Raw genomic sequence first — 23,948 nt, 5'->3', positions numbered from 1 at the left:
AAAGAAATATTTTAACTTTTATATGTATGCATACTGGAAAAGGTGACAATAGGGAAGATGGTAAACATGAAGGAAATTAGACTTTTCAGAAAAAGAAATCCACAGATGACAGTCCCTAATTTTGTTTTCTTCTGTCTTATATCAATGGCTCTTTGATATAATACAGAAATTCCGAATTTTATTTAAATAATATGCTTGAATTTAGAGTAGGAGAGCCAATTCAATGCCAAAGCCAGCTTCAGTTAAATGAATGGGGACTAAAGCATATTAAGAAACAAAGATAAATGGGTATTATACAGGAAGTCCTGTGTATATGTAAATAAAGCAGAATAGGTGGGACTAGGAGTCTAGGAAGATTCTGGGAAACGTAGTGAAGGAAGCCGTTGCCTTGTGATTCCCGGGAAGAGGGGACGCAAGTCTGAGTTCTCGGAAAGATAAGTCCTTATAAAAATATATATTGGTGATTATGGGTCAATAATTAAGTCAGAGCTAGCCAATGAGAAACAATAACAAATGGCCAACAGCTTACAATTAATATAGTGTCCTGTGTGTTATTTGGGAGCTAAACCGGCAATGGAACCCAGGCAGGAATCTCGCAAAAGAAGGGACCTGTACCCTATCAATCAGTTACGTTTCTCAGCTGTGATGGAGACACCTGATGAAAGCAGCTTAGGGGAGGGTGGGTTTCTTTTGACTCACAATTTGGGGCATGGGCCATCACAGTGAGGAAAGTGTGGTGTCAGGCAAGGGAGGCACTAGTCAATCACATAGGCATTGCAACCACGGTCGGGAAGCAAACAGGAGTGAATGCTGACACTCAGTTCACTTTCTCTTTTTTATTTAGTTCAAGGGATCTAGCCCAAGGTATGTACCCTGCCACCGCAATTATCCCAATCTAAAACTCCCTCACATATGTGCCCAGAGGTTTGTTACCAAGGTGTCTATTGACCCTGTCAGGTTGGCACTCATTATAAGCCATCACATCCCTATGACTTGTTAATGTACAATAAATTCCAAAACACTTTCATAGATGCACCACATACCTGAAATGCATATTGCCAGGAGAACAAATAATCAATGCTGTTATACTTGCATAATGAATACAGTGGCTAAGATGAATGAGGCAAAGCTACAGAAATAACATGATGGAAATGGTATAATTTTGAATGAAAAAGCAAGTCCTGGGGCTGGAGAGATGACTTAGTAGTAATGTCCTTTCTGCTCATGCTGAGAACCTGAGTTCAGTTCCCACTTCATGTGGCTCACAACTGCCTATGACTCCAGCTCCAGGGATGGGACATCCTCTTGTTGTCTATGTGGGCACACACACACACACACACACACACACACACACTCACACACTGACACTCACACACAACCAAAGACACACATACATGTAAATAAACAAAATAATCTTTTTTAATTTTTTAAGCAAGGGCCTAGAGAGATAGCTCAGAAGTTAAGAGCACTGGCTGCTCTTAGAGAACCCAGGTTTGATTCCCAGCACCCACATGCCAGCTCACAGCCATCTGTAACTCCAGTTTTAGGGGATCTAACACCCTCTCCTAGTCTCTTAGGGCATGTATATGGTATGCAGACATACATACAGGCAAAACTTTCATAAAGAATAAAAATTAAGTTAAATTTAAAGATAAAAGATAAGAAAAAATGTTTTAAAAGCAAGTCCAAGAAAACTACATGTAGTTTGATAATCTTTGTTTAGTGTCTACAAACAGGTAAAACTATGCTATGTAATGCTTAGGAATATTCATATGCAACACAGTCATGTTTATAACTGTGACAGTGTGAGGAAAAAAAGTCAAATTTCAGGTAAGAGATGCAGGGAGACAGGGGCTAGAACAGGGCAGAAGAAGATGAGAAAGGTAAGTTACTGGTAATGTTCAGGTTTGGTAGTAGATTCATCATTGTACAAAAGAAAAATGAAAGAGGTGCTGGGCTTGGAGGTTAAGAGCACTGGCTGCCCTTCCAGAGGACCCAGTTTCAAATTCCAGCACCCACATGGTGGCTCACAACCAACTGTTGTGAGATGAACTCCAGGTCTGCAGGAACTGATGTTATCTTCAGGCCACCAAGGGCAACAGCCACACATATGATATACAGACATGCATGCAGGCAAACATGTAAAATAATAAAATTTTTAAAAATTTAAAAAGGAGGATGAAAGGAAAGATCTGGGGCATACTTTAGTGCTGGGGTACTACAATGTGTGAGATTCTGATTTTAATCCTGAACACTGCAAAGATAGAATTTTAAAAAGTGTGAGTAGACCAGAGACCTAGCATAAAACCAAACACAACTGGCAAAAAAAAGTCAGTGAAATGATTCCTAATGGTACTCTGCTATACTTGTGGACCGGAGCCTAGCATAATCATCACCAGGGAGGGTCCATCCAGCAACTGATGTGAGCAGATGCAGAGACCCACAGTCAAACATTAAGCTGAACTTGGGGAATCCTGCCCAAAAGGGAGAGAAAGGATTGTAGGAACCAGAGGGGTCAAGGACACCACAAGAAAACCCACAGAATCATCTAACCAGGACTCAGGGGGCGGGGGTGTTTACAGAGTCTGAGCTGACCATCAAGGAGCCTGCATGGGTCTGACCTAAGCACTCTGCACATATGTTACAGCTGTATAACTAAGTTTCCTGTGAGTCTCCTCACAGTGGAAGTGGGGACTGTCTCTGACTCTTTTGCTGCTTTTGGGACCCTTTTCCTCCTACTGGGTTGCCTCATCCAGCCTTAATTTGAGGGGAAGTGCTTAGTTTCCTTGCACCTGGATATGCTGTGTTTGTTTTATATCCCTGGGAGGCCTGTCTTTTTCTAAAAGGAAATGGAAAAGGAGGAAATCTGGGGAAGAAGGAAGTTGGTAGGGAGGGACTGGGAGGAGAGTAAGGAGGGGAAATTGCAATTAGAATATAATATTTGGTAGAAGAATACTTTTTTTTAAGAGTGTGGATGCAGATATATGCAAGCCATGGTCAGGAACTATAGTAGGATGAGAATACCATTCTTAGGTTATATGGAGGGCAGGTATGATTTGAAACTAGGCCAGATTCAAGTAAGAACTTGAACCATACAATTGCATAATGCAATGCAAGCTTGTGTGTGTGTGTGTGTGTGTGTGTGTGTGTGTGTGTGTGTGTGTGTGTTTTCCTGGAGATTGAACCCAGGGCTTTGTAAATGCTAGGCAAGTACACTACCACTGAGCCACATTCTTAGCTCATCAAGTAGTGTTTTAGTTTTAAAAACACATGTGAATGAATCATTTACTATTGCTAAGTCTACTATAAAGTGATAAAAAGTGTTTGAGGTTATAAAGGTTGGAATGGAAATGAGTGGTCACAAGGGACAGTGCCAAAGAGAAACAGGATAGGGTATGGAAGACAAACAGTTAGGAGTTACAGTAGACTCCAGGAGTTCACCTGGCTGGAGGTGGATCAAAACAAAAATATAGCTGGCATAGAAGTCAAACTGAGTTAGTGTAGGAGGTCAGTCACAGTGCTCAGGATACCTCTAATGTGGTCAGTTAACCATAGAGCACACACATTAGTGCTGTAAGAGGAAAATGAAAGAGTTCCCACAGATTAATGAATTTCTAGTCCATTCTCTGTTTCTCACTTGTATCTTTCAGCTAAACTGCACATCCAATTTCCAAAGCCACATCCTGGCCGTGAAGTAAAATTATCTTCAATGCAGTTTCAGAGGTACATAGAATTGGTTGTGTCTGAGCTCAGGGGCAATGAAGACCAAGTTCTGGAAAGTGTCGTGGAATTCCTGATGAGTTCTTTAGCGAGGAACCACACTGAGAGTCTAAGGAATTGTGCAAGACGGAAATGGTTACATCAGATCCAACATGCTGCAGAGACAAGTGGGGTATCACTGGAGCCAGTGTATACTGAGACCTTTAGGGCCCTCACCCAGGTATGCTTTCTGAAGGAATGTAAGAGGAAACATCTTCTCACAGTATATGATGTTCAATGGCTACAGAGGTGGAACACATAAAATTTGCTTGAAAAATCACTGAATGATGAAAAACATCACTGAGGGATGCTACAGGTTGTTTGTTTGTTTTTAAAAAATTGTAAATGACTCAAACGTAAGTGAGGGGCTAGGGATGTAGTTCAATTGACAGGCTGTGTGAAGCTGTGGGTTCAGTCCCCAGTTCTTTGTTAGTCAGGCCTGAATGGCATGTATTTCCACTTTCAACTCTCAGAAAGTAGAGCCAAGAGGATCAAAATTTAAAAATCATCCTTGGCTAGATACTGAATTTGAGGTCAGGCTGGGATACATAAAGTTCTGTCTTTAAAAAATACATAAAAATAAAGCAAGCTAAGTGAGCTAAAGCTGGAATGATTGAAGCAAGATGGATGTGGAATGATGTCCTGGAAACTTAGCTATTCTGAAAGTCATACATGCCAAGACTAGATAATATAATGATAATGAAAAATGCCAGTAGGGAGATATGTGACAGTGCAAGCTGCATTGACTCTGCATGATGCTTGAGGAACAATTTACTCATCAAAAAAGAATGTTTCATTGTTTAAATTTCATTTTTATTATGGGGATGGTATGTGTAGAGGTGAAAGGACAACTTGTGGAGGCAGTTTCCTCCTTCCACCAGGTGGATTTCAGGGAACCTTTCAAGTCAGCCAAAAGTACATAGTGAGGCCTTGTCTCAAAAATGAAGTAAATAAGTCAGGCAGTGGTGGCACACGCCTTTAATCACAGCACTAGGGAGGCAGAAGCAAGTGGATCTCTGATTTGAGGCCAGCTTGGTCTACACAGTGCATTCCAGGGCAACCAGTGAAGTTACACAGAGAAACCCTGTCTCAAAAAAAAGATAGGTAGGTAGGTAGATATAGATAGATAGATAGATAGATAGATAGATAGATAGATAGATAGATAAGAAAGATAAATGGCCAACTTTTTTAAGTTTCAACTTTTTTAGTCATTGGAAAAACACAAATTAAAACTAGTTTCAGATTCCATCTCACCCCAGTCAAAATGGCTATGATCACAAAACAAATGGCCACAAATGCTGGAGAGGATGTAGGGGAAAGGAAACCTTATCCAGTATGGATGAGAATATAAACTAATACAACCACTGCAGAAATCGGTGTGGATGTTCTTCAAAAAGCTAAAAATAGAACTATCATGTGGCTCAGCTGTATCATTCCTGAGCATATACCAAAGAACTCTGTATCTTACGCAGAGATACTTGCATGTTTACATTCATTCCTACATCTTTCACATTAGCAAAGAAATAGAAGCAGCCTAGATGGCTACCAATAGAATACTGGATAATGAAAATGTGGCACAGATACACAATGGAATTTTGTTCAGCTGTAAAGAAAAGCAATTATGAAGTTTTCAGGACAATGGAGCACTCTAGAAATATTAAGTGAAGTTAACCAGACTCAGAAAGATAAGAATTGCATGTTCTCACTCATATGCAGAGCTGAACATTTTATAATGTGTGTATGCAAATAAAGGGGATGTGTTATTCAGGATTCTCTAGAGAAACAGAACTGATAGTGTGTGTGTGTGTGTGTGTGTGTGTGTGTGTGTGTGTGTGTGTGTGTAGACAGACAGAGAGAGAGAGAGAGAGAGAGAGAGAGAGAGAGAGAGAGAAATATTCCATGGTACATACCTTTAATTCCAGCATCCAGGATGCAAAAGCAGGGGATCTTTGTGTTCTCCAGGACGTAGAAAGAACCTGTCTCAAATAAAAGGTGGGGGCAGGTATTGGAATGGTTTACAAGCAGTGGTCCAGCTAGTCCAACAATGGCTGTCTACCAATGGAAGGCCAAAGAATCCAGTAACTATTCAACTCGTGAAGCTGTGTGTCTCAGCTGGTCTTCAGTATGTATACACCAGAATCCCCAAGAAGAAGCTCCAATGCCAATGAAGGAATGAACTTGCCAGGGAGAGTGAGGGCAAGCAGGCAGAGAGCAATGCTTTGTTCTCCCTTGTTCTTTATATAGGCTGCCACCGGTTGTGGCCCAGATTTAAGCTAGATCTTCCCCCCCTCAAAAGATCCAAATTTAGGGTGCGTCTTCCCACTCAAACAATTCAATAAGGAAAAATCCTTCACAGGTGGACTCAGCAACTTATGTTTTGATTAATTTGAGATGTAGTCAAGTTGACAAGCAAGAATAGTTATCACGGGATAAGGAAGAGTATAGGCTATTAAACTAGATGAGAGACCACAAGAAGGGAACAGGAAGTGTTAAGGAGAGGGGAGTGCAAAGGGTCACATGTGACATAAAAACAGAAAGGAGACCGTGGGGGGGGCAAGGGAGAGAAAAGAATGGGGGGGGAGAAGAAACAACAAAAACAAACTTTGATGAATGTCACAGTGAAATCTAATCTTTATATATGAATTTTAAAAAAGAAAGTCTACAGTCTTAGTCTCCAAGAAGCTCTTTCCTGAAATGTCCGTGATCAGATCCATACAGTTAAGAATTCCTTGAGGCTGGAAAAATGGCTCAGCAGTTAAGTACACTTGTTCTTGCAGAGGACCCAGTTTCAATTCCCAGCCCCCACATAGTGACTCACAATCACCTGTAACTCCAGTTCCAGGAGATCTAATGTCCTCTTCTGGGCTCTGCTGGCACCAGGCATGCACATGGAGCGTGTAGGCAGAGCACTCATACCTGAGACATAAAAATAAAGAAATCTTTTTTGAGACTTAAAGCAGATCCCCCGAGAGCTTTGTTTTTCACTTATGTTTAGATGGTGAAAGATGAGAAGAATGCAGGCATCTTCTAGCTGCAGCCCTCCAAAATCAACACTCTACTGAAGTCCCTCGCCTTCAGCTATGATTGTGGTTCCAAACGATCTCAGTTTTGAACCTTTAAATTTGATTAAAGTATCGCCTGGCAGTGGTGGCTCACACCTTTAATCCCAGCAGAGGCAGGCAGATCTCTGTGAATTCGAAACCAGCCTGGTCTACAAGAGCTAGTTCCAGGACAGCCTCCAAAGCCACAGAGAAACCCTGTCTCAAAATTTTTTTTATTAGAGTTAAGAGGTTTTATTTCAGTTTGGGTTGTGTTTATTTTCAGTGAAGCAATCTAACTACATGTAAGACTGACTAAATACAACTCAGGTTTAAAGGGGCAACATGGTATGAGCCTTTTTCCCACTGCCCATGATTGGTTACCTCTGCATCATTTATTCAATGAAATTATTGGTGCTAGATTCCCAAATAGGCTAACAAAGGGGTTAGGGGATCTCTATAGCCATTGACAGATGCAAACACATGATCAAAAATCTTTTGCCACAGGATGCTGAGGCTCATGGAAATAAGAAGATCAGTGCTCACATTTCCCTTTTAGAAGAAAACCTTCTGCTGCCGAACAGGGGGGATGTTCTCTTGAGGAATGTGGCTTGTACCCTAGATGATGCTCCATTTGTTCTGAACAAAGTACTCTACAGGGACATGAAGGGAATCAGGTAAGAACCTGTTGAAGAGTTGGTTTCTTTCTGTTCATTTTAAAGATAGGATCTCATGTACTTCAGGCTGACCTCCAACTCATAATGTACTCAAGTCTGGCCTTGAACTCCTGATCCTCCTGCCTCTACCCTCCAAGTGCTGGATTACAGGTATGTGCCATGATGCCTGGCTCTGATTACATCTTTCTAGCTGCAACCCTACAAATGTATTTTTCCTTTCGAAGATAATTGGCATTGGACCTTGGTGATTTTCTCAAGGGAGAACTAAGTCACCAGTGCTTCCAGAGTGGTACCTGATGGGCTCCCAGTCCTAAATGGTTTTTACTGTTGTATTTTATCAATTAATTTGTTTTGTGTGTATGGCATTTTGCTGGCATGCATGTCTGTGCACCACTTGCATGCCTGATGCCTGCAGAGGCCAGAAGAGGGTGTCAGATCCCCCTGAAACTATAGTTATGGTCAGTTATGAGACACCATGTGGGTTCTGGGAATCAAACCCAGGTCCTCTGAAAGAGGAGCAGTGCCCCCACTTTCCTTTTTTTATTATTTTTCTTACTGATTCCTCTCTTACACCTCATAGTCTTAATTGGTTTTACCAAATCACTTTTAGAACTCACTCTGGAAATGTTTCACTGTTTAAGGGCTTGGCTTTACAATGTTGGCTCCATAATCTGTAACCCTGGCATTTGGCATTTGGCATGTATATTATTTTCTCTTAAAATCTAAGGTTGGTTCCTTATTTCTGCTTCTCTTTTGCAATACTGGAGATTGAACTGGATGCTTTACACATGCCACAAGTACTCTACCTTTGAACTTCACTTCTAGCCCTATCATTATTTTTTAAATCTTTCCCTCCAAACTGTTGATATTTCCTGATCCACCTCCTCTACATACAATGCTTAAAATTGTAGAAGGCTATATTTTGTTTTCTCTATTGTTTAGTCTAAAGCCTGTGGTTCTTCCCTATCCTTGTGTCCCTTTTCAACAGTTTTACAGTAGTGGATGAAGGCAGGCCAATCCATGTCCCACAAGTTCAGCACCATGGAAACATCTTCTTCTGGAACAATACCCGCAGCAAGAGTGAGCATAATGGGTCATTCCTGGCTCTGCCTCTTCAGGATGCACATATGAGAATCTTTGGGGTCCTGGCAGTTGACACTCTTCGAGATCCCCATGAAATAAACATCTTCCTACCTCATGAGATCAGTTTCTATCAGGTAATCTAGACGTATACAAGAGCAGCAGTCAATAGCTTCTCTATCTAATGTCTTCAAAGTCAAACCCCAAAGCAGAGAAGGAGAGTAAAGCTGTATGTAGACAGTGTCATCATTCTTGTTCTGTTTCCTTTATCTATCAACTTTTGACATGTTCCTTATAATTTGTGGAAGGACTTTGACAAATCTATGCCTGAGCGCTCTGGAAATATTGTTCATCGTGTCTCCTAGCACTAAGCATAGGAGCAGAAACTGATGCTTTGTAACAGAACTAATAACTAAAACCACTGAGACCCACAAAGTGGGAAGAAACATGTAGAAGGGTGTGGTAGTTATCTTTAGATAACTGGGAAGAGAGTCTTCAAGGGGAATTGTGTGGATTAGATTAGCCCGTCAGGCAGGGGTATCTTGACTGTTAATTGATGCAGGAAGACCCAACCTGTTGTGAGCAGTGCCATTCAAAGGCAGAGGGGTCCTGAACAGTGTTACAAGAAAGCTAGCTGAGCATAGTAGCAAAAAAGGTCCATAGGTCTATGAGTTTATTCTCTTTTTTTTTTTTTTTTTTTGGTCTTTGGAGACAGGGTTTGTGAACTAGCTCTTGTAGACCAGGCTGGTCTCGAACTCACAGAGATCTGCCTGCCTCTGCCTCCTGAGTGCTGGGATTAAAGGCATGCGCCACCACCGCCCAGCTCTCTACTCTTAACTGCCCATGTGATGTTTTTTCAGTGATTCTCAGCCTTCCTGAAGTTGCAACCCTTTAACACAGTTCCTCATGTTGTGTGACCCCCCCAACCATAAAAACTATTTCATTGCTACCTCATAACTATAACTTTGCTGTTATGAATCATAATGTAAATACTTTTAGAGATAGAGGCTTTTCAAAAAGGTCTCGACCCACCCATTGAGAATGATTGTTTTAAGTTCTTGCCTTGACTTCCTCAAAATACTGCATTGCAATCTGGAGTTAACCCTTTCTTTACAGAGTTGTTTGTGTCAGCATAGATTTTCACAGCAGCAAAAATGAAGCTGGGACAAAGGGGTATGTTTGTTTTTATTAATAATGCTCCCTATCAATTCCTTTGTTCTTTTCACAAGGGATACCAAATATGGCATGCATCCTCACAGCTCTGTTATAATTTTTGAGGAAAATGAAGAAGCCCAAATATTTCTTGAGAATTCGTATTTTCAGATTAGATCATGAAAATGTCAGGCACATTTCAGACTGTGAAATAGCTAGAACATTTTGATCTAATTTTATGCGTAGAATTTGCAATGAAGATAGATCTAAAGCCATGGTCTGTTGTAGTCGGGTCTTTCTTTGGGCTGCCAGCTTACAAATATTGACACGGAGACTTATTAATTATAAAAGCTCAGCCTATAGCTTAAGCTGTTCCTCCTGACCAGCTCTTATAACTTAAATTAACTCGTTTATATTAATCTGCAGTCTATCATGTGGAGTCACCTCTCTTCTGTCTTGCACCTCCTGTTTCCTGTCTGTGTCTCCTGGTGTCTCTGCCTTTCTCTTTCCCAGAGTTTTACCTATACCTCCTGCCTAGCTATTGACCATTCAGCTTTTTATTAACATAGCAAATACATCTTCACACAGTGTACAGTCCCACACCAGTCTGGGGACTGCAGCAAGTCAGGAGCTCACTGCACCCGTGCTCTTTGTCCCTCTAAGCCATGCTCTTTGTGTGAGTTTGCCTTTGCTTTCTCTTTCATCTTACTGTCTGGATAACTAAGGAAGCTGGTAGGTTCTTTCTCTGAACATCTTTTAAAATAAGATTCATTCTCATGTCAATTAATATGAGACAAAGATATTAGGAAGCAAATGGTAGAGTATGGATTTGTCAGAAAATAAACTACTTATAGTCTTACTAATGAGCATGTCCAAATGATTATAAATTAGGTGTCTAGTCTTGGAAACTAAATCCCTGGGTTACCCTTAGATGACTTCTATCTATCTATCTACCTATCCATCCATCCATCTCCCTCCTTCTCTCTCTTGAATCTGATCTCTGTGTCTGTCTCTCCCACATATGTTGGAGTGTGTGTGTGTGTGTGTGTGTGTGAGAGAGAGACAGAGAGAGAGAGAGAGAGAGAGAGAGAGAGAGAGAGAGAGAGATTCTGAAGAATTTGTGGTTCCTAGAGTGTTTTGACAAGGCCATAACTGCATTTGTAGGTCTTGAAACCAAACATTCTGTTCTGTTGACCTGATGGTAGATATAAAAAAACGAATTTTGGGAGTCAAGTTAATTCCAGGAATTGAGAGGCAGAGGTAGGTGGATCTCTGTGAGTTCAAGGCCAGACTGGTCTACACAGCAAGTTCTAGGCTAGGCAGGCAGGGTCACATGAGAACCTGTCACAATAATAATAATAACAATAATAATAATAATAATGGTTTTTCCTTTCTGAGTTTATCTTCTGACAACACATACCTATCGTAAAGCATAAAAGGTTATATGGGCCTCTCTATACTTTGATGTCTTGATGATCCTTTTTGCATAACAGAATCTCAGAGTATCTCTTGAGAACTGATTTTAACTAATTTGTTGATCATAAAATTAAGAGACATTTATTACCAACCACTTTGTAATTTTAAAAAATGCAAGTTGAATTGTTTGTCTTCACAGGGTGTTGCCAATGCCTTCAGCACTGCCTATCACTATGTTCATAGCAGGGAACACATCCTTCATACTGTGATCACTGGCATCAAGTGGCTCTTCAATGTCACATCTGGCATCACCTCCATCACTACGAGCTTTATTGAACCTAGCCCAGAGCAGGTAAGCAAAGCCAGGACATATTACACCTTTTCAATATTATACAATTATTAAATATTAATGTCTTATTAATATTTAAGAGTTATATCATTAGGGATGTGGCTCAGTGATAGGTCACTTGCTAGCATGCTCAAGACTCTGGGTTTGATCCCAGAACCACACACACACAAAGAAACAATCAAATAAAATTATGATCCTAACTCAAACTTCTTGGTTGCACATAAGAAGAATCTGTTCCAAATTGCCTTAGGCAAAAAGGAGTATTGCTTGAATGAAATGAGTCAGTTTGGGGAGCTGGCTCAAAGGATACAGACACCCACCTTTTTGCATGTCTGATGAGTTTGATCAACTATTGAGACTTGTCTTCTGAGCTCCACACATGTGACCCACACATATATGTAGGTGAAAAAGATAGTAAGTGGGAATTTAATTGGTTTCCAGCATGACCAGATCCAGGACCTCCTGAAGAAAGACTTTCTCCATAAGGCAAGTGAGATACTTATCAAGAAAAAAATCCAGTTTAAAAGTTCCAGTGTTTGGTTGGGCGGTCGCACGCCTTTAATCCCAGCACTCGGGAGGCAGAGGCAGGCAGATTACTGTGCGTTCGAGGCCGGGCTGGACCGACAGCCTCCAAAACAATACTGAGAAATCCTGTCTCCTAAAACCAAAAAAAAAAAAAAAAAAAAAGTTCCAGTGTTTGGAGGGTGGGGCCAGAAAGATTGCAGAGGACCCAGGTTCAATTCCCAGTAACCACATAGCCACTTGCAACCATTTGCAATTCCAGTTCCAGGAGATACAATGCCCTCTTCTGGCCACTATGAGCTGCTGCATGCATATGGTACACATGAACTCATGCTTACACATACAGAAACATACAAAATAAATAAATGTTCCAATTTGAATGAGTTAGAGAGATGGCTCAGTGGTTAAGTGCACTTGTTATTCTTGCAGAAAACCTGGGTTCAATTCCCAGCATCTACATCAGGTGTGTCACAGCTGCCTGTAACTCTAGTTCGTAGGGTTCCAATACCCTCCTTTGTCTTCTGTGGGCACCCATACACATGAGGTACACATACAGATAAGCAGGCACACAAATACACACATGAATTATACTTTTATTTTTAGGTTCCAATTTTGAAACCTATAAAAGAAAACTTGTTCTGACTTGTCATGGCATACATCCAGTGGTCAAAGAGGTAATGCATGCCAGAATCATACCAGTAAAGTAGGAAATGGTGAGAGTGCCATTTTTAGACACAATTACATCATAACAATAAAAATTTTAGTCTCCCCTGTCTGTATAATGAATGTCTGCTCCATGTTTTCTTTGTATCTTTCTACTCATCTTTAATACTTGAGTTTTCCACATTATGAGGCTGGATGAAAAGGCATCATCTTTAAAAGTGAGTAAGGCCAGATATGGTGGTTCATGCCCACAATCCCAGTACTTCAGAAACTGAGACAAAAGAATTATGAGTTGAAAGTCAGTCTGAGCTAATAGTGAGACATGGTCATGGAAGGAAGGAAATAAGACCCCCGTTTTCCTCTCTTCATGGCTTGGCCATGCTGCCAAAACCTTGGTATTAGAAAGTAGACACACAGAGCTCTTGATGCTTGATAGAGGTGTTGAGAATATCTTGTCTCTGAATCATTCCCTGAGAGGAGGGTAGGGAATAGGAATAGGAGCTTTCAGTTACCCTCCTACCTAGAGTAATCCACTCCATCTAACAGGTTACCACCCCTTTAAGGCCAAAGTGGGTTCTAAGAAAGATTCAAAGGCATTTTTTCAGGGTTTTGAGAAATAAAACACCTAGGGTAAATGACCAAAATAGCTTAAATCAGTCAACAAGAAACATGGCTTCCCAGGGTTTAATTTAATATCTTGACAACACAGACAAAAACACAAGGGTCATGGTCCATCTGTGCAGGGCCATTTATACTGTGAAAGGACCGTGTTGAAAGGCTAGGGGAAAGGCAGTCTTCCCAGAAGCCAGGGTCTTAGTAATGGCATGGACAGGTAGAGACCTTAACTGTTGGCAGAAATTGGTTCTTTCCTAACCATGCAGGTCCCAGGAATCAAACTCAGGTCATCAGGCTTAGCAGCAGGTGCCAAGTTCCTTCACTCATTGAGCCATCTCACTGGCATCCCCCCAACAAAAGGTCCTTTCTCCTCTACCTTCCTCTCCCCTCCCCTCCCCTCCTCTCTTCTCTTCTCCTCTCCTCTCCTTTCCAACTAGCCCTGGAACTCATTCTGCAGATCAGGCTGGCCTCAAACTCACAGAGATCCACCTGCTTCTACCTCATGAATGATAGGATTAAAGGCGTGTTCCACCACACCTGGCTCCAGAGGGGTTTAAATATAATTTGAAATGTATGCCAGACATCTAGCTGGAAGTATTGAATGCGCAGTTGGGTGCATGAGCGAATTAATGATGATCTTGTAAGTTTGGCAAAGCCTTGCCACCACCAGTTGTCAGTATTTTATCCCTGCCTCTGTCTTCCTTACAAGATGCTTTCATTTTAATTTCAAACATAGTCTGGAAAGCTTCAAATCTCTCAAAGGCTCTGTTAAGGGTACAGAAGGCCTAGCAGATCTTCAGACCATGACCAATGTCCAGTTTCAGCATGGCAGTCCCCACCAACTTCTCCTAGAGTAGTGGTTAACAACCTTCCTAATCCTTCCAACCTTTAACACAGTTCCTCATGTTGTGGTGACCCCCAACCATAAAATTATTTTTGTTGCTATTTCATAACTATAATTTTGTTATGAATCATAATATAAGTATTTGTGTCTTCTGATGGTTTTAGGTGACCTCTGTGTAAAGTTAATTCAACTCCCAAAGAGGTTGTGACCCACAGCCTACATACAGCATGGCTTCTTAAGTGTTTCCATTTGCAACCTCCTTTTGCCCAAGAAACTTTTATATAACCCAATGAGTATGAAAAATAGGTTTTAAATCCAATGTTTACTAATCACAAATCATAAATTTATTTTTAAAGATGGTTTTGTTATACATAAAATTATGAAAGAAAAAAGGAAACTTGTAAACTACTTAGGTGGATGTGTTTGCTTACTTTTACATAAAAAATTAAAATCTTGGATGAAGATTTGATGCTGTAGTACAGAGAACATCTTCAACACTCTTCAGAATTGACTGAGATGCTGATTTTACAATCATTAATTCTAAGAATACTGTTTTACTTATATCCATAACACAGAAGGCAGAAGTTTGTTGAGAATTTGTGCTAGTCCCAAATTAAAATTCATTTAACAATTTTTTATGAAACTCGAGGAGCAACTCAAACAGCAACTTCTAAAATCAAATATTCTAACCCAATATAATCCAAAGATACACTAATTTGATCCTTAAATGCCAAGGAATAATGGAATAAAAATACTAAAATCTTTGTTTCAATCCTGTGCAATAAAAGAACTTTCAGAGGTATCACCACCCCTGATTTCAAGCTGTACAACAGGGCTATATTAATAAAAACTGCATGGTGTTGGCATAAAAACAACATGTGGATCAATGGAATCAAATCAAAGACCCAGCTGTAAATCCACACACCTATGGATATCTGATTTTTTAAACAGATGCAAGAAATATACAATAGAAAAAAGAAAACATCTTTAACAAATTATGCTGGTCTAACTGGATGTCAGCATGTAGAAGAATGCAAATACATCCATATCTATCACCCTGAACAAAACTCAAGTTCAAGTGGATCAAAGACCTCAACATAAGACCAGATACATTGAATCTGATAGAAGAGAAAGTGGGGAATAGCTTTGAATGCATTGGCACAGGAGACAACTTCCTGGACAGAATACCAATAGCACAGGCATTAAGATTAACAATTAATAAATGAGACCTCACGAAACTAAAAAGCTTCTGTAAGGCAAAGGACAATGTCAGTAGAACAAAACAACAGCCTACAGAATGGGAAAAGATTTTCACTAACTCCACATCTGACAGAGGGCTAATATCCAAAATATATAAAGAATTCAAGAAACTAGACAGAAACAAACTAAATGATCCAATTTAAAAATGGGGTATAGATCTAAACAGAATCTCAAATGACTGAGAAACACTTAAATGTTCAACATCTATAGTCATCAGAGAAATGCAAATCAAAATGACTGAGATTCCATCTTACACCTGTCAGAATGGCTAAGATCAAAACCACAAGTGACAGCTCATGCTGGCAAGGATGTAAAACAAGGGGAACACTCCTCCATGGCTGGTGGGAGTGCAAACTTATATAGACACTTTGGAAATCAATATGACTACTTCTCAGCTATGCCATTCCTGGGCATATACCCAAAGTTCCCTCCATTCTACCACAAGGACACTTACTCAGATATATTCATAGCAGCTTTATTCAAAATAGCCAGAAACTGAAAACAACCTAGATGTTCCTCAACAGAAGAATGGAGAAAGAAAATGTGGTACATTTATATAATGTATTACTCAGTTGTTAAAAAAATAATATCATGAAATTTGCAGACAAATAGATGGAACTAGAAAAAAATCATTTGGTTGCCCAGATCCAGAAAGACAAACATGGAATGTACTCACTTATAAGTGAATATTAGTTATAAAGGAAAGGATAACTGTGCTATAATCCACAGACCCAGAGAAGCTAAGTAACAAGGAAGGCTCAAGAGAGGGATGCATGCTTCTCCCTGGGAAGGGGAAATAGAATAGATATCTAGTATGGACTGGGAGTGGGTGAGGCCAGGAATAGGAATCAGGTGGTGGTGGGATGAGGGAAAGGATACTGAGATAGATGACTGGAATTGAGGGGGGCATTTCATGGTGAGGTAGAAACCTAGTATAATGGAAACTCCCAGAAATCTATGAGGGTGACCCTAGCTAATACTCTTACTAATGGAACATATAGAGCCTGAACTGGCCATTTTCTGTAACAAGGCATGTCTTCGAGCGGAGAGACCTGGACATCAACCCAGTCACAAAACCTTCAACCTACAATTTGTCCTGCCTCCAAGATGTGCAGGTTAAAGGTGGTGCAGAACTGGTGGGAGTGGCCAAGGTCCAGCTTGAGACCCATGCCATGCCTCCTCTAACATTGTGTGGAAGGCCAGGAACCAAAGACCTAGTATAGAACCAAACATGACTGGCAATAAATAAACAAACACATAGATAAATTAAATTATTCCTAATGATACTTTTCTATATTCATTGACAGGAGCCTAGCATAATTGTCATCATAGAGGCTTGATCCAGCAATTGATAGGAGCAGATGCAGAAATCCACAGCCAAACATTAGGCAGAACCGGGGGAATCCTGCCAAAGATGGGGAGGAAGGTGAGGGGTCAAGGACACCACAAGAAAACCCATAGAATCAACTAACCAGGGCTCATGGAAGCTCACAGAGACTGAACCGACAATCAGGGAGCCTGCATGGGACTGACCTAGGCCCTCTGCACATACATCATGGTTGTGGAGCTTGGTCTTCTTGTGAGACTCCTAACAGTGGGAGTAGGACTGTCTCTGACTCTTTTGCCTGTTTTTAGAATCCTTTTCCTACTACCAGGTTGCCCCATTCAGCCTTAATATTGGGAGGGGTACATAGTCTTATTGTACCTTGATACACCATGTTGGTTGGTATCCCTGGAAGGCTTTTTCTGAAGGGAACTGGAGGGGAAGTGGATCTGGGGGAGAGGGGAGGTGGTGGGGAGAACAGGGAGCAGAGAAGGGAGTGGAAACTAGGTCAGGGTATAATATATGAGAGAAGGATGTGTAGATAGATAGATAGATAGATAGATAGATAGATAGATAGATAGATAGATAGAGTCTTTGTTTCCCCTGATTAAACCATTATGTTTCTGTAAGAGCAGATTGTCTTGCATATATAATAAAAATGTAGCAGTGTGTAACGCAGTAGTCTTGAATCTGAGCCGAGGTGTTTCATGCATTGCTCCTTGGTGTTTCATGGCATGACATGAGGCATACGTTGTGTGTCACATGATACAACATGGGCAAAAGCTGCTGGAAACATCTCAATTCGTTTTGATTTTGAATGAATTGTTAGTCATTGCACATTCAGAAACATTTAATGATGAATATTTTATGCAATCCCCCCTACATTTGGTGGGTTGCAACTTACATTTAAGAGGCTATAAGATGTATACTAAAGGTTGAAAACTGCTTAGAAGTAAGAGAAGTAAAGATGAACAAGGAGAATGAGCCATCATATTGGTGAGACAGAAGGAAAACCAGGGGAGAGTGGAAAGTGGGGTCCTAAAAGTCACGCGAAGAAAAGCTTATCAAGAAGTGAGTGTTATTCTGGAGAAATGGCTCAGGGGTTAAGGGTGCATCCTGCTTTTGCTGAGGACAAGAGTTCATTCCCAGAACACACAATGGATGACTCACAATCACTTGTAAGTCCAGCTTCAGATGCCTCTGGCCTCTGAGGGCACCTTCACTCATAGGTATATACCCACACATAGGTACACATAATTAAAAGTAAAAGTAAATCTTACAAAAAAGAAGTTCCTAGTGTGGTGGCACACACCTTTAATTCCAGCACTGGAAAGGCAGAGACAGGTGGATATTCATGAATTCAAGGCCAGCCTGGTTTACATAGCAAGTTCCAATCAAAGTGACATAGAGAGGCCCTGTCTCTGACAAAAAAAATAGTGAACATCTGACAAATAAAATGTTGCCAGACAGTAGATGATGATGACTAGCATTTGACCGATAGACTTGAAGACGACTCGCTCAGAACCTTGACAGCCAGCAACAGCTGCAGTGAAGAAGTAGGGAAATGACCTTATTGAAGAATATGTTTATTGTACTTATTTTCCATGGGCCTTTATTTATTTTCTGAGTGTTTTACAGTGATTTTTGTTTATTGTGATAGCATCTTACCAAGGCTGGCTCGGAATTCACTATGTAGCCAAGACTAACCTTAAATTTATGGTCCCCCCTCCTCCCAAGTGCTGGGATTACAGGCATGCACTACCACAGTGGCCCACAATGCACATTTTAATATGAGAAACACCTTAAACATACAATTTATCCAGGTGTGATGGCACACATTTTAATCCTTGTACTCAGGAGGCAGAGACAGGTGATCTTTTTGAGTCTTAGGCCAGCCTGGTCTACATCGGGAGTTCCAGGCCAGCCAGGGCTACATAGTGAAACCCTGTCTCAAAACAAAGCAAAACAAGAAAAAACATAAACACACAGCTTTTTCAGATATAAAAAACATATATGTATTAAAATAATCTTATTCTTTTGAAAATTTTTACTTTTGGAATATTGTCCTTTAATGGCCCAGAATATATACAATGTCAATATCCTTAAAGCCAGAACTCATCTAAACTTCCCTAGTTTTTCTCCCTTTATCTAAGCCAAAAGGTCCAATTACTGCTTTTTTTAATTGTTCTCATTTTTTTATTTTTTTTTATTTTAAATAGCTTGTTTTACATGTCAATCCCAGTTCCCTCTCCCTCCCCTCCTCCCGCACCCCCCCCGCCCTCCCCCCATCCTCCCACCCTATTACCAATTCCTTCCGCATAGGGCATATTTAGAGTCTATCATTTCATTCAGGGTAGGGTCCAGGCACTTCCCTAAGAGTCCAGGCAGAGAGAGCAACCCTCTTTGTGTTATGGACACACGATGTCTGTTAGTATTCGAGGGATAAACACTGATCCACTGCTCAGGACCCTATAGGTAGCCCAGGCCTCCTCATTGACTCTCACATTCAGGGGGTCTGGATCGGTCCCATGCTGGCCTCCCAGCTGTTGGTCTGGGGTCCAAGAGCTCTCCCCTGTTCGGATCAGCTGTCTCTGCTGGTTTTGCCATCCCATTCTTTGCCAATTTGCTCTTCACTCCTCTCTCTCTGTCGCTGGGTTCCTTGGGTTCTGTTCAGTATTTAACTGTGGGTGTTTGCCTCTGCTTCCATCAGTCACTGGATGAAGGCTTCAGGATGGTTATAGACATCAAGTTCACTATCAGGAATAGAGGTGGTCTCTACACTATTGCTTAGCTTGCCAATTGGTGTCATCCATTTAGATCACTAGAGGTCACAATGGTGCCTGATCTGTCTTTAACCTATGATTCCCTCTTCCCCCTATCCTACCCCACACAGTCAACCTTCCTGTTCCTCCAGGTCCTACTCTCTCTTTCACTTCTCCCCCTCTCTCTATTTCCCAGGTCCCCCTCCCCCCCAATTACTGCTTTCTAATGAGATTTCTTTTTCTTTTTCAGGAAGAGTATGTTTTACGCAAAATGATGGTTACAGAATATTTTGGTCTAACAGAAATCCATACAGAACCCCCAACCATTTCAAGGAAGTCATGCATCTTCAGGTATAAGACACATCTGGTTCATCTGACGGTGATCATAGACCTGAAGACACAGCCTCTTCCTTTATTAGCACACTTGTTCTCATTTATTATTTTTTAAATTTGCCAAACACCACTTATTCTGTTCACGGTCCTGTGAACGTAGGAATGCATGTGTTGGTCAAACAGGAGAGGCAATGTTTCTAAAAGAGATATGTCTGCCTCACTAGAGTAGGAAGCAGCTACTACATTTCCATGAAAAAAAAAATCTCAGTCCCTCACTGAAGCATGGGTTGCAGCCACCCTGCCTGGATCCTCAACATGCCTCTTGCCAGATGCTATAGCTACTGCTACAGCTTCCCTGCAGGGAAACTTTCTTAAAGAAGTGCCCTCAAGTGATTAGAGCACCTTAGAAGTTACCCAAGATTTCCCTGAACTCTTCCATCCCGGAACCCCACTATACACTTAGAGCAACTGGCAGCCAATGGCAGACTAGAGGTAGGATGCCAAAGTCTCCCTTACCTCGGAATAAGACTTAGTCTTTGGTATAATTGACATCCTGGGTATCCTCCTTGGGACTAGTCTGAGCAGACTGGATCTGCATTTGCCCTGCTCTCCAGGGAGTCTGAGGCTCTGCTTCCAAGGAACCTTCCAGCACTCATCTGACACATTTTAGACTATCAGTACATTTAAAAAAATCAAGCAAAAAAAAAAAAAACCCATACCTTCAGGTAAGTATAACTGCCCTGTGTTAGACAGTAGAGCAGAGCCTCATGATGCAGAACAGCCTGGCGCTGCTACCTTAGGTGAGCTTGTCAGGGAAGGCTCTCTGCTGAAGGGATGTTCACAAAGAGAAGCGTCCAAATGAGTTGAGCCAAGGACAGTCGTATGAAATTGATGGGTGCAGCACCCTAGGCCGATGAAAGAACAATGGCGGCGAGCTGGGACAAGGTAGGCAGGAGAGTAATTCAGTCTATTGGTGGAATGCTGTGAACAGGCTGGTGTGTAATAGACCTGTGCTGATTTGGTTTGGTTTCAGAGATTTCCTCTTTAAGTGCACTGACACTTCAGAAGTTATTTTGGCTTCTACCAATGGAGAAACCCACATTGTAATTCCACTTCGTGAAAGAACAAGAGAGACTATGGGAGTCCTCGATGTTAACATTGGCCAGAGTAGGATGCTGGTATATCAAGAATATAAAGATCTACAGAAAATGGCGAAGATGATCCAAAATGCCTCGGATGAAATACTGGGCGAATTCTCTGGAGAAATCAAGAAAAATGAGGTCATAGGTATTGTGGATATGCTAACAGTCTGGATTTGTAGTTTTCTTGGAGGAAATCACAGACACAGATGAAGGATGTGGTTTCTAAAGTTGATCATTTCACTATGTTGCTCTTCCCATGTGAAAAGAATTCCCTATTGCAGGCTTCCCCGGTGGGTATGCTGTATAACCTAGCAAAGAGCAAACACACCATTGTCTCAGTTAGGACCTTACCCTTAGAAGGTGAGATGACCCATCTGCTGTGAAATGTGTTAAAGATTCACTTCCATTGCCTTTGCCACAACTTCACAAGGGCAATAGCAGTGACCCATTTCACAGGTGCAGAGAGTGAGATTCAGTAAAAGTAAACAACAGATGGTAAAAAGCTGGATTCAAACTTGGTTTTGACTATTTTTTCCACAATTTTACACAGCATCAAATAATTTGAACATCTCATTTTACATATTAAAGAACTAAAGCCTACAAAGGTAAAGTGAATTTTTCCAAGGTAGAATAACAAGCCACTGGCTGGGCCAAGACCAGCTCTTGTGATTCTACGTACCCTAGGCTACCCTTAGCACAATATCATCTTAGGCAGTGGGTGAGAAGAAGGCACTGGTAGTGAATTGAATAGATTTAGAATAACAGTGTGTGGGATTAAGTGGAACAATTTATAGCTATTATACAGAGTGTGACAGAAGAAAGAAGGCCGGGTGTGGTGACACCAGCCTGTAAACCCAGCTGCTTCAGAGGCCACCTCAGAAGGATCGCTTAAGATGAGAAAGAAAATAAAGGTGGGAGGGAAAAAGACAAAAGAACACAGCCCCTGCAAGTGTTCAGTCTGTGCAGGTCCTGAGACCTGAGGCTTGTATTCAAAGCCCTGGGGATTAACCCCAGAGACAAGGCAGGCACACTGTCACTAAGCTATGTTCCCAGCCCTACTTTTCATTTTTATTTTGACATAAGGTCTCATTACATTGTCCAAGCTGGCCTTGAATTTACTATAACTTTCATGGAAGACCTTAAACTCATAATCCCCCTGCCTCAGCCTTCCATATAGCTTGGATTATAGGCCTGTGGTACCAGGTCCCATAAGACTAAGTACTCCATTCCTTTAATTCCCATGTCTCACCAAAGAAGTAGGGATTGGATTGGCCCTATTCCATATATATGTATATTCAAAGGACAATATAGTTAGTAATGGATAAAGTCTTCAAACTAAGCCATAACTACAAAACTCAGATTTGGGTTTTTTTTTTTAAGCGTGTATTCCCTAAATGATGCATCAGTTATAGTTCTATTTTGTTTTTTTATTTTGTGATTAGAGAAACTAAAATTGATTAAAGTCATGGGACATGGTTCTCCTTTGCCTGAAAAAATAGTTTATTGTAATACACTCAGAACCCTATGAAAGAATAATATATGCAGTTAGAACGTGTGTAATTGCAGAGATGGAAAAGACAGGCGAAGTCACTCGGGCAGGAATCCTCTTCTTCCGGGTCATGCTGCAGGAGCTTCGGGAATGCCTCCAGGCCCTCACTTCCATGGACTTTGTGTCTCTGCTGCTGTATGAGCACAGACCTCGAACGGACCCCACATTTTTTCACGACATGGATTCCCAGGAGATAGAGGCCAATGTGGCCCTCGTGCATGACATGCTGAAAGCAGTGATCTTGTTCTCTCAGCAGGAGATGGACTCTTCCAGTAACTTGGAAGAATGGGAAAAGTGGAAGTTTGTGAGTTGGGGGTATCTTTTTGTGAGTTTTGGAGTATTTTGTTTTGGGTTGGTTTTCTATTTTGATGTACAAATTATGATGGCATAACTCACAGGTATACAAGAACCTTCTCATAGTAAAGACAATCTCATAACCCACCACTGTGTTGGCAGACAACACAGGTGACATGTCAAAAGCCCATGTTTTGTATCCTTTCTCACAAGCCCCCTCCCCAGACCATACCCCAAAGCTAACTGTGATCTTGACATCTAACGGCAGAGATTCGTTCTGCCTGGTGAGAATGCACCTGTGTGGGATCGTGTAAACTGGTGGGTTGGGCTCTGTGTCTCTACTGGGCGATCACGTAACTTTTCCTTTGTTCTTTGTTCACAGTACATTAACAAGTACTTAGTTGAGGATCTTTGTGTGTTTGATCCAACTGCTAGCAATGTGGAAATTAATGTGCAGCTTGTAATGCACTACATCCAAGGTAAGGCTCGCCTAATAATTTAAATATATGCCAGCAAGGGGGAAAACTGTGAGAGGTTTCCATTACAGTAAAAACAAATGGTTCTTAATTGAGTTTACACAAAAATAAGACTGTTCATGAGTTTTCTAAAAGCAAGGATACAGTCTATAATTTGCTCTTCCCACTAAGGTGTCTATGCCACACATTAAGAATTCAAAGGTGTGCCTATCTCCACCCACTGACTGACTACATGTGCTCCTTACTCAAAATGTCCTCCGTCCAGGACTACATCACTCAGAGCTTGCTAATAGCTCGCACTACTGAGAAAGCTGAGTCAGGAGGATCACTTCAGTGCAGACGTTCAGGGCAGCCAGACATTGAAAGGCCTTCTTCTCAAAGCAAACAAAGTGAGCTGCCATGAGAACTGGAACATTAAGCACAAGGTCTTCTGTTTCCAGCTCCAATAAAGAACAAAGTCATTTTAAAGAGCACTAGTGTATAGAAGCTGGTAATGCTAGCCTTCCCGGAGGAGACTCTGCAGGACTGCAGAGCAAGGAGGTAACTAGGAACCTACCCCGGAGAATCAGCCACACCTTAAAGTAAATGCACAGATACAAGGGTGCATTCCTGCACTGGTGTGGATTCCTCCATCAGATGCCTCAGGCTGTGCATGCTAGAGAACAAAGAATGCATTTTCCTCTTTGCAATTTA

The 23,948-nt window shown here is 41.2% G+C and overlaps 1 protein-coding gene across 1 annotated transcript in view; it reads left to right on the top strand.

Annotated features, from left to right (window-relative positions):
- Efcab5 (EF-hand calcium binding domain 5) overlaps positions 1-23,948 on the top strand; it is a 115,907-nt gene that overhangs the window by 76,620 nt on the left and 15,339 nt on the right. Inside the window, exons 15-22 of the mRNA XM_040749171.1 lie at positions 3,651-3,940; positions 7,305-7,474; positions 8,463-8,691; positions 11,322-11,474; positions 19,712-19,812; positions 20,828-21,081; positions 22,503-22,789; positions 23,162-23,258. Of these exons, the coding sequence (XP_040605105.1) occupies positions 3,651-3,940; positions 7,305-7,474; positions 8,463-8,691; positions 11,322-11,474; positions 19,712-19,812; positions 20,828-21,081; positions 22,503-22,789; positions 23,162-23,258 (1,581 nt within the window). The remainder of the gene's footprint in view (positions 1-3,650; positions 3,941-7,304; positions 7,475-8,462; positions 8,692-11,321; positions 11,475-19,711; positions 19,813-20,827; positions 21,082-22,502; positions 22,790-23,161; positions 23,259-23,948) is intronic.

This window comes from Mesocricetus auratus, unplaced genomic scaffold (assembly GCF_017639785.1).
Source record: "Mesocricetus auratus isolate SY011 unplaced genomic scaffold, BCM_Maur_2.0 Super-Scaffold_100007, whole genome shotgun sequence".
Lineage (NCBI taxonomy): Eukaryota > Metazoa > Chordata > Mammalia > Rodentia > Cricetidae > Mesocricetus > Mesocricetus auratus.
The sequence above is the reverse complement of the archived record's forward strand: the minus strand, read 5'-3'. Positions and strand labels throughout refer to the sequence as shown.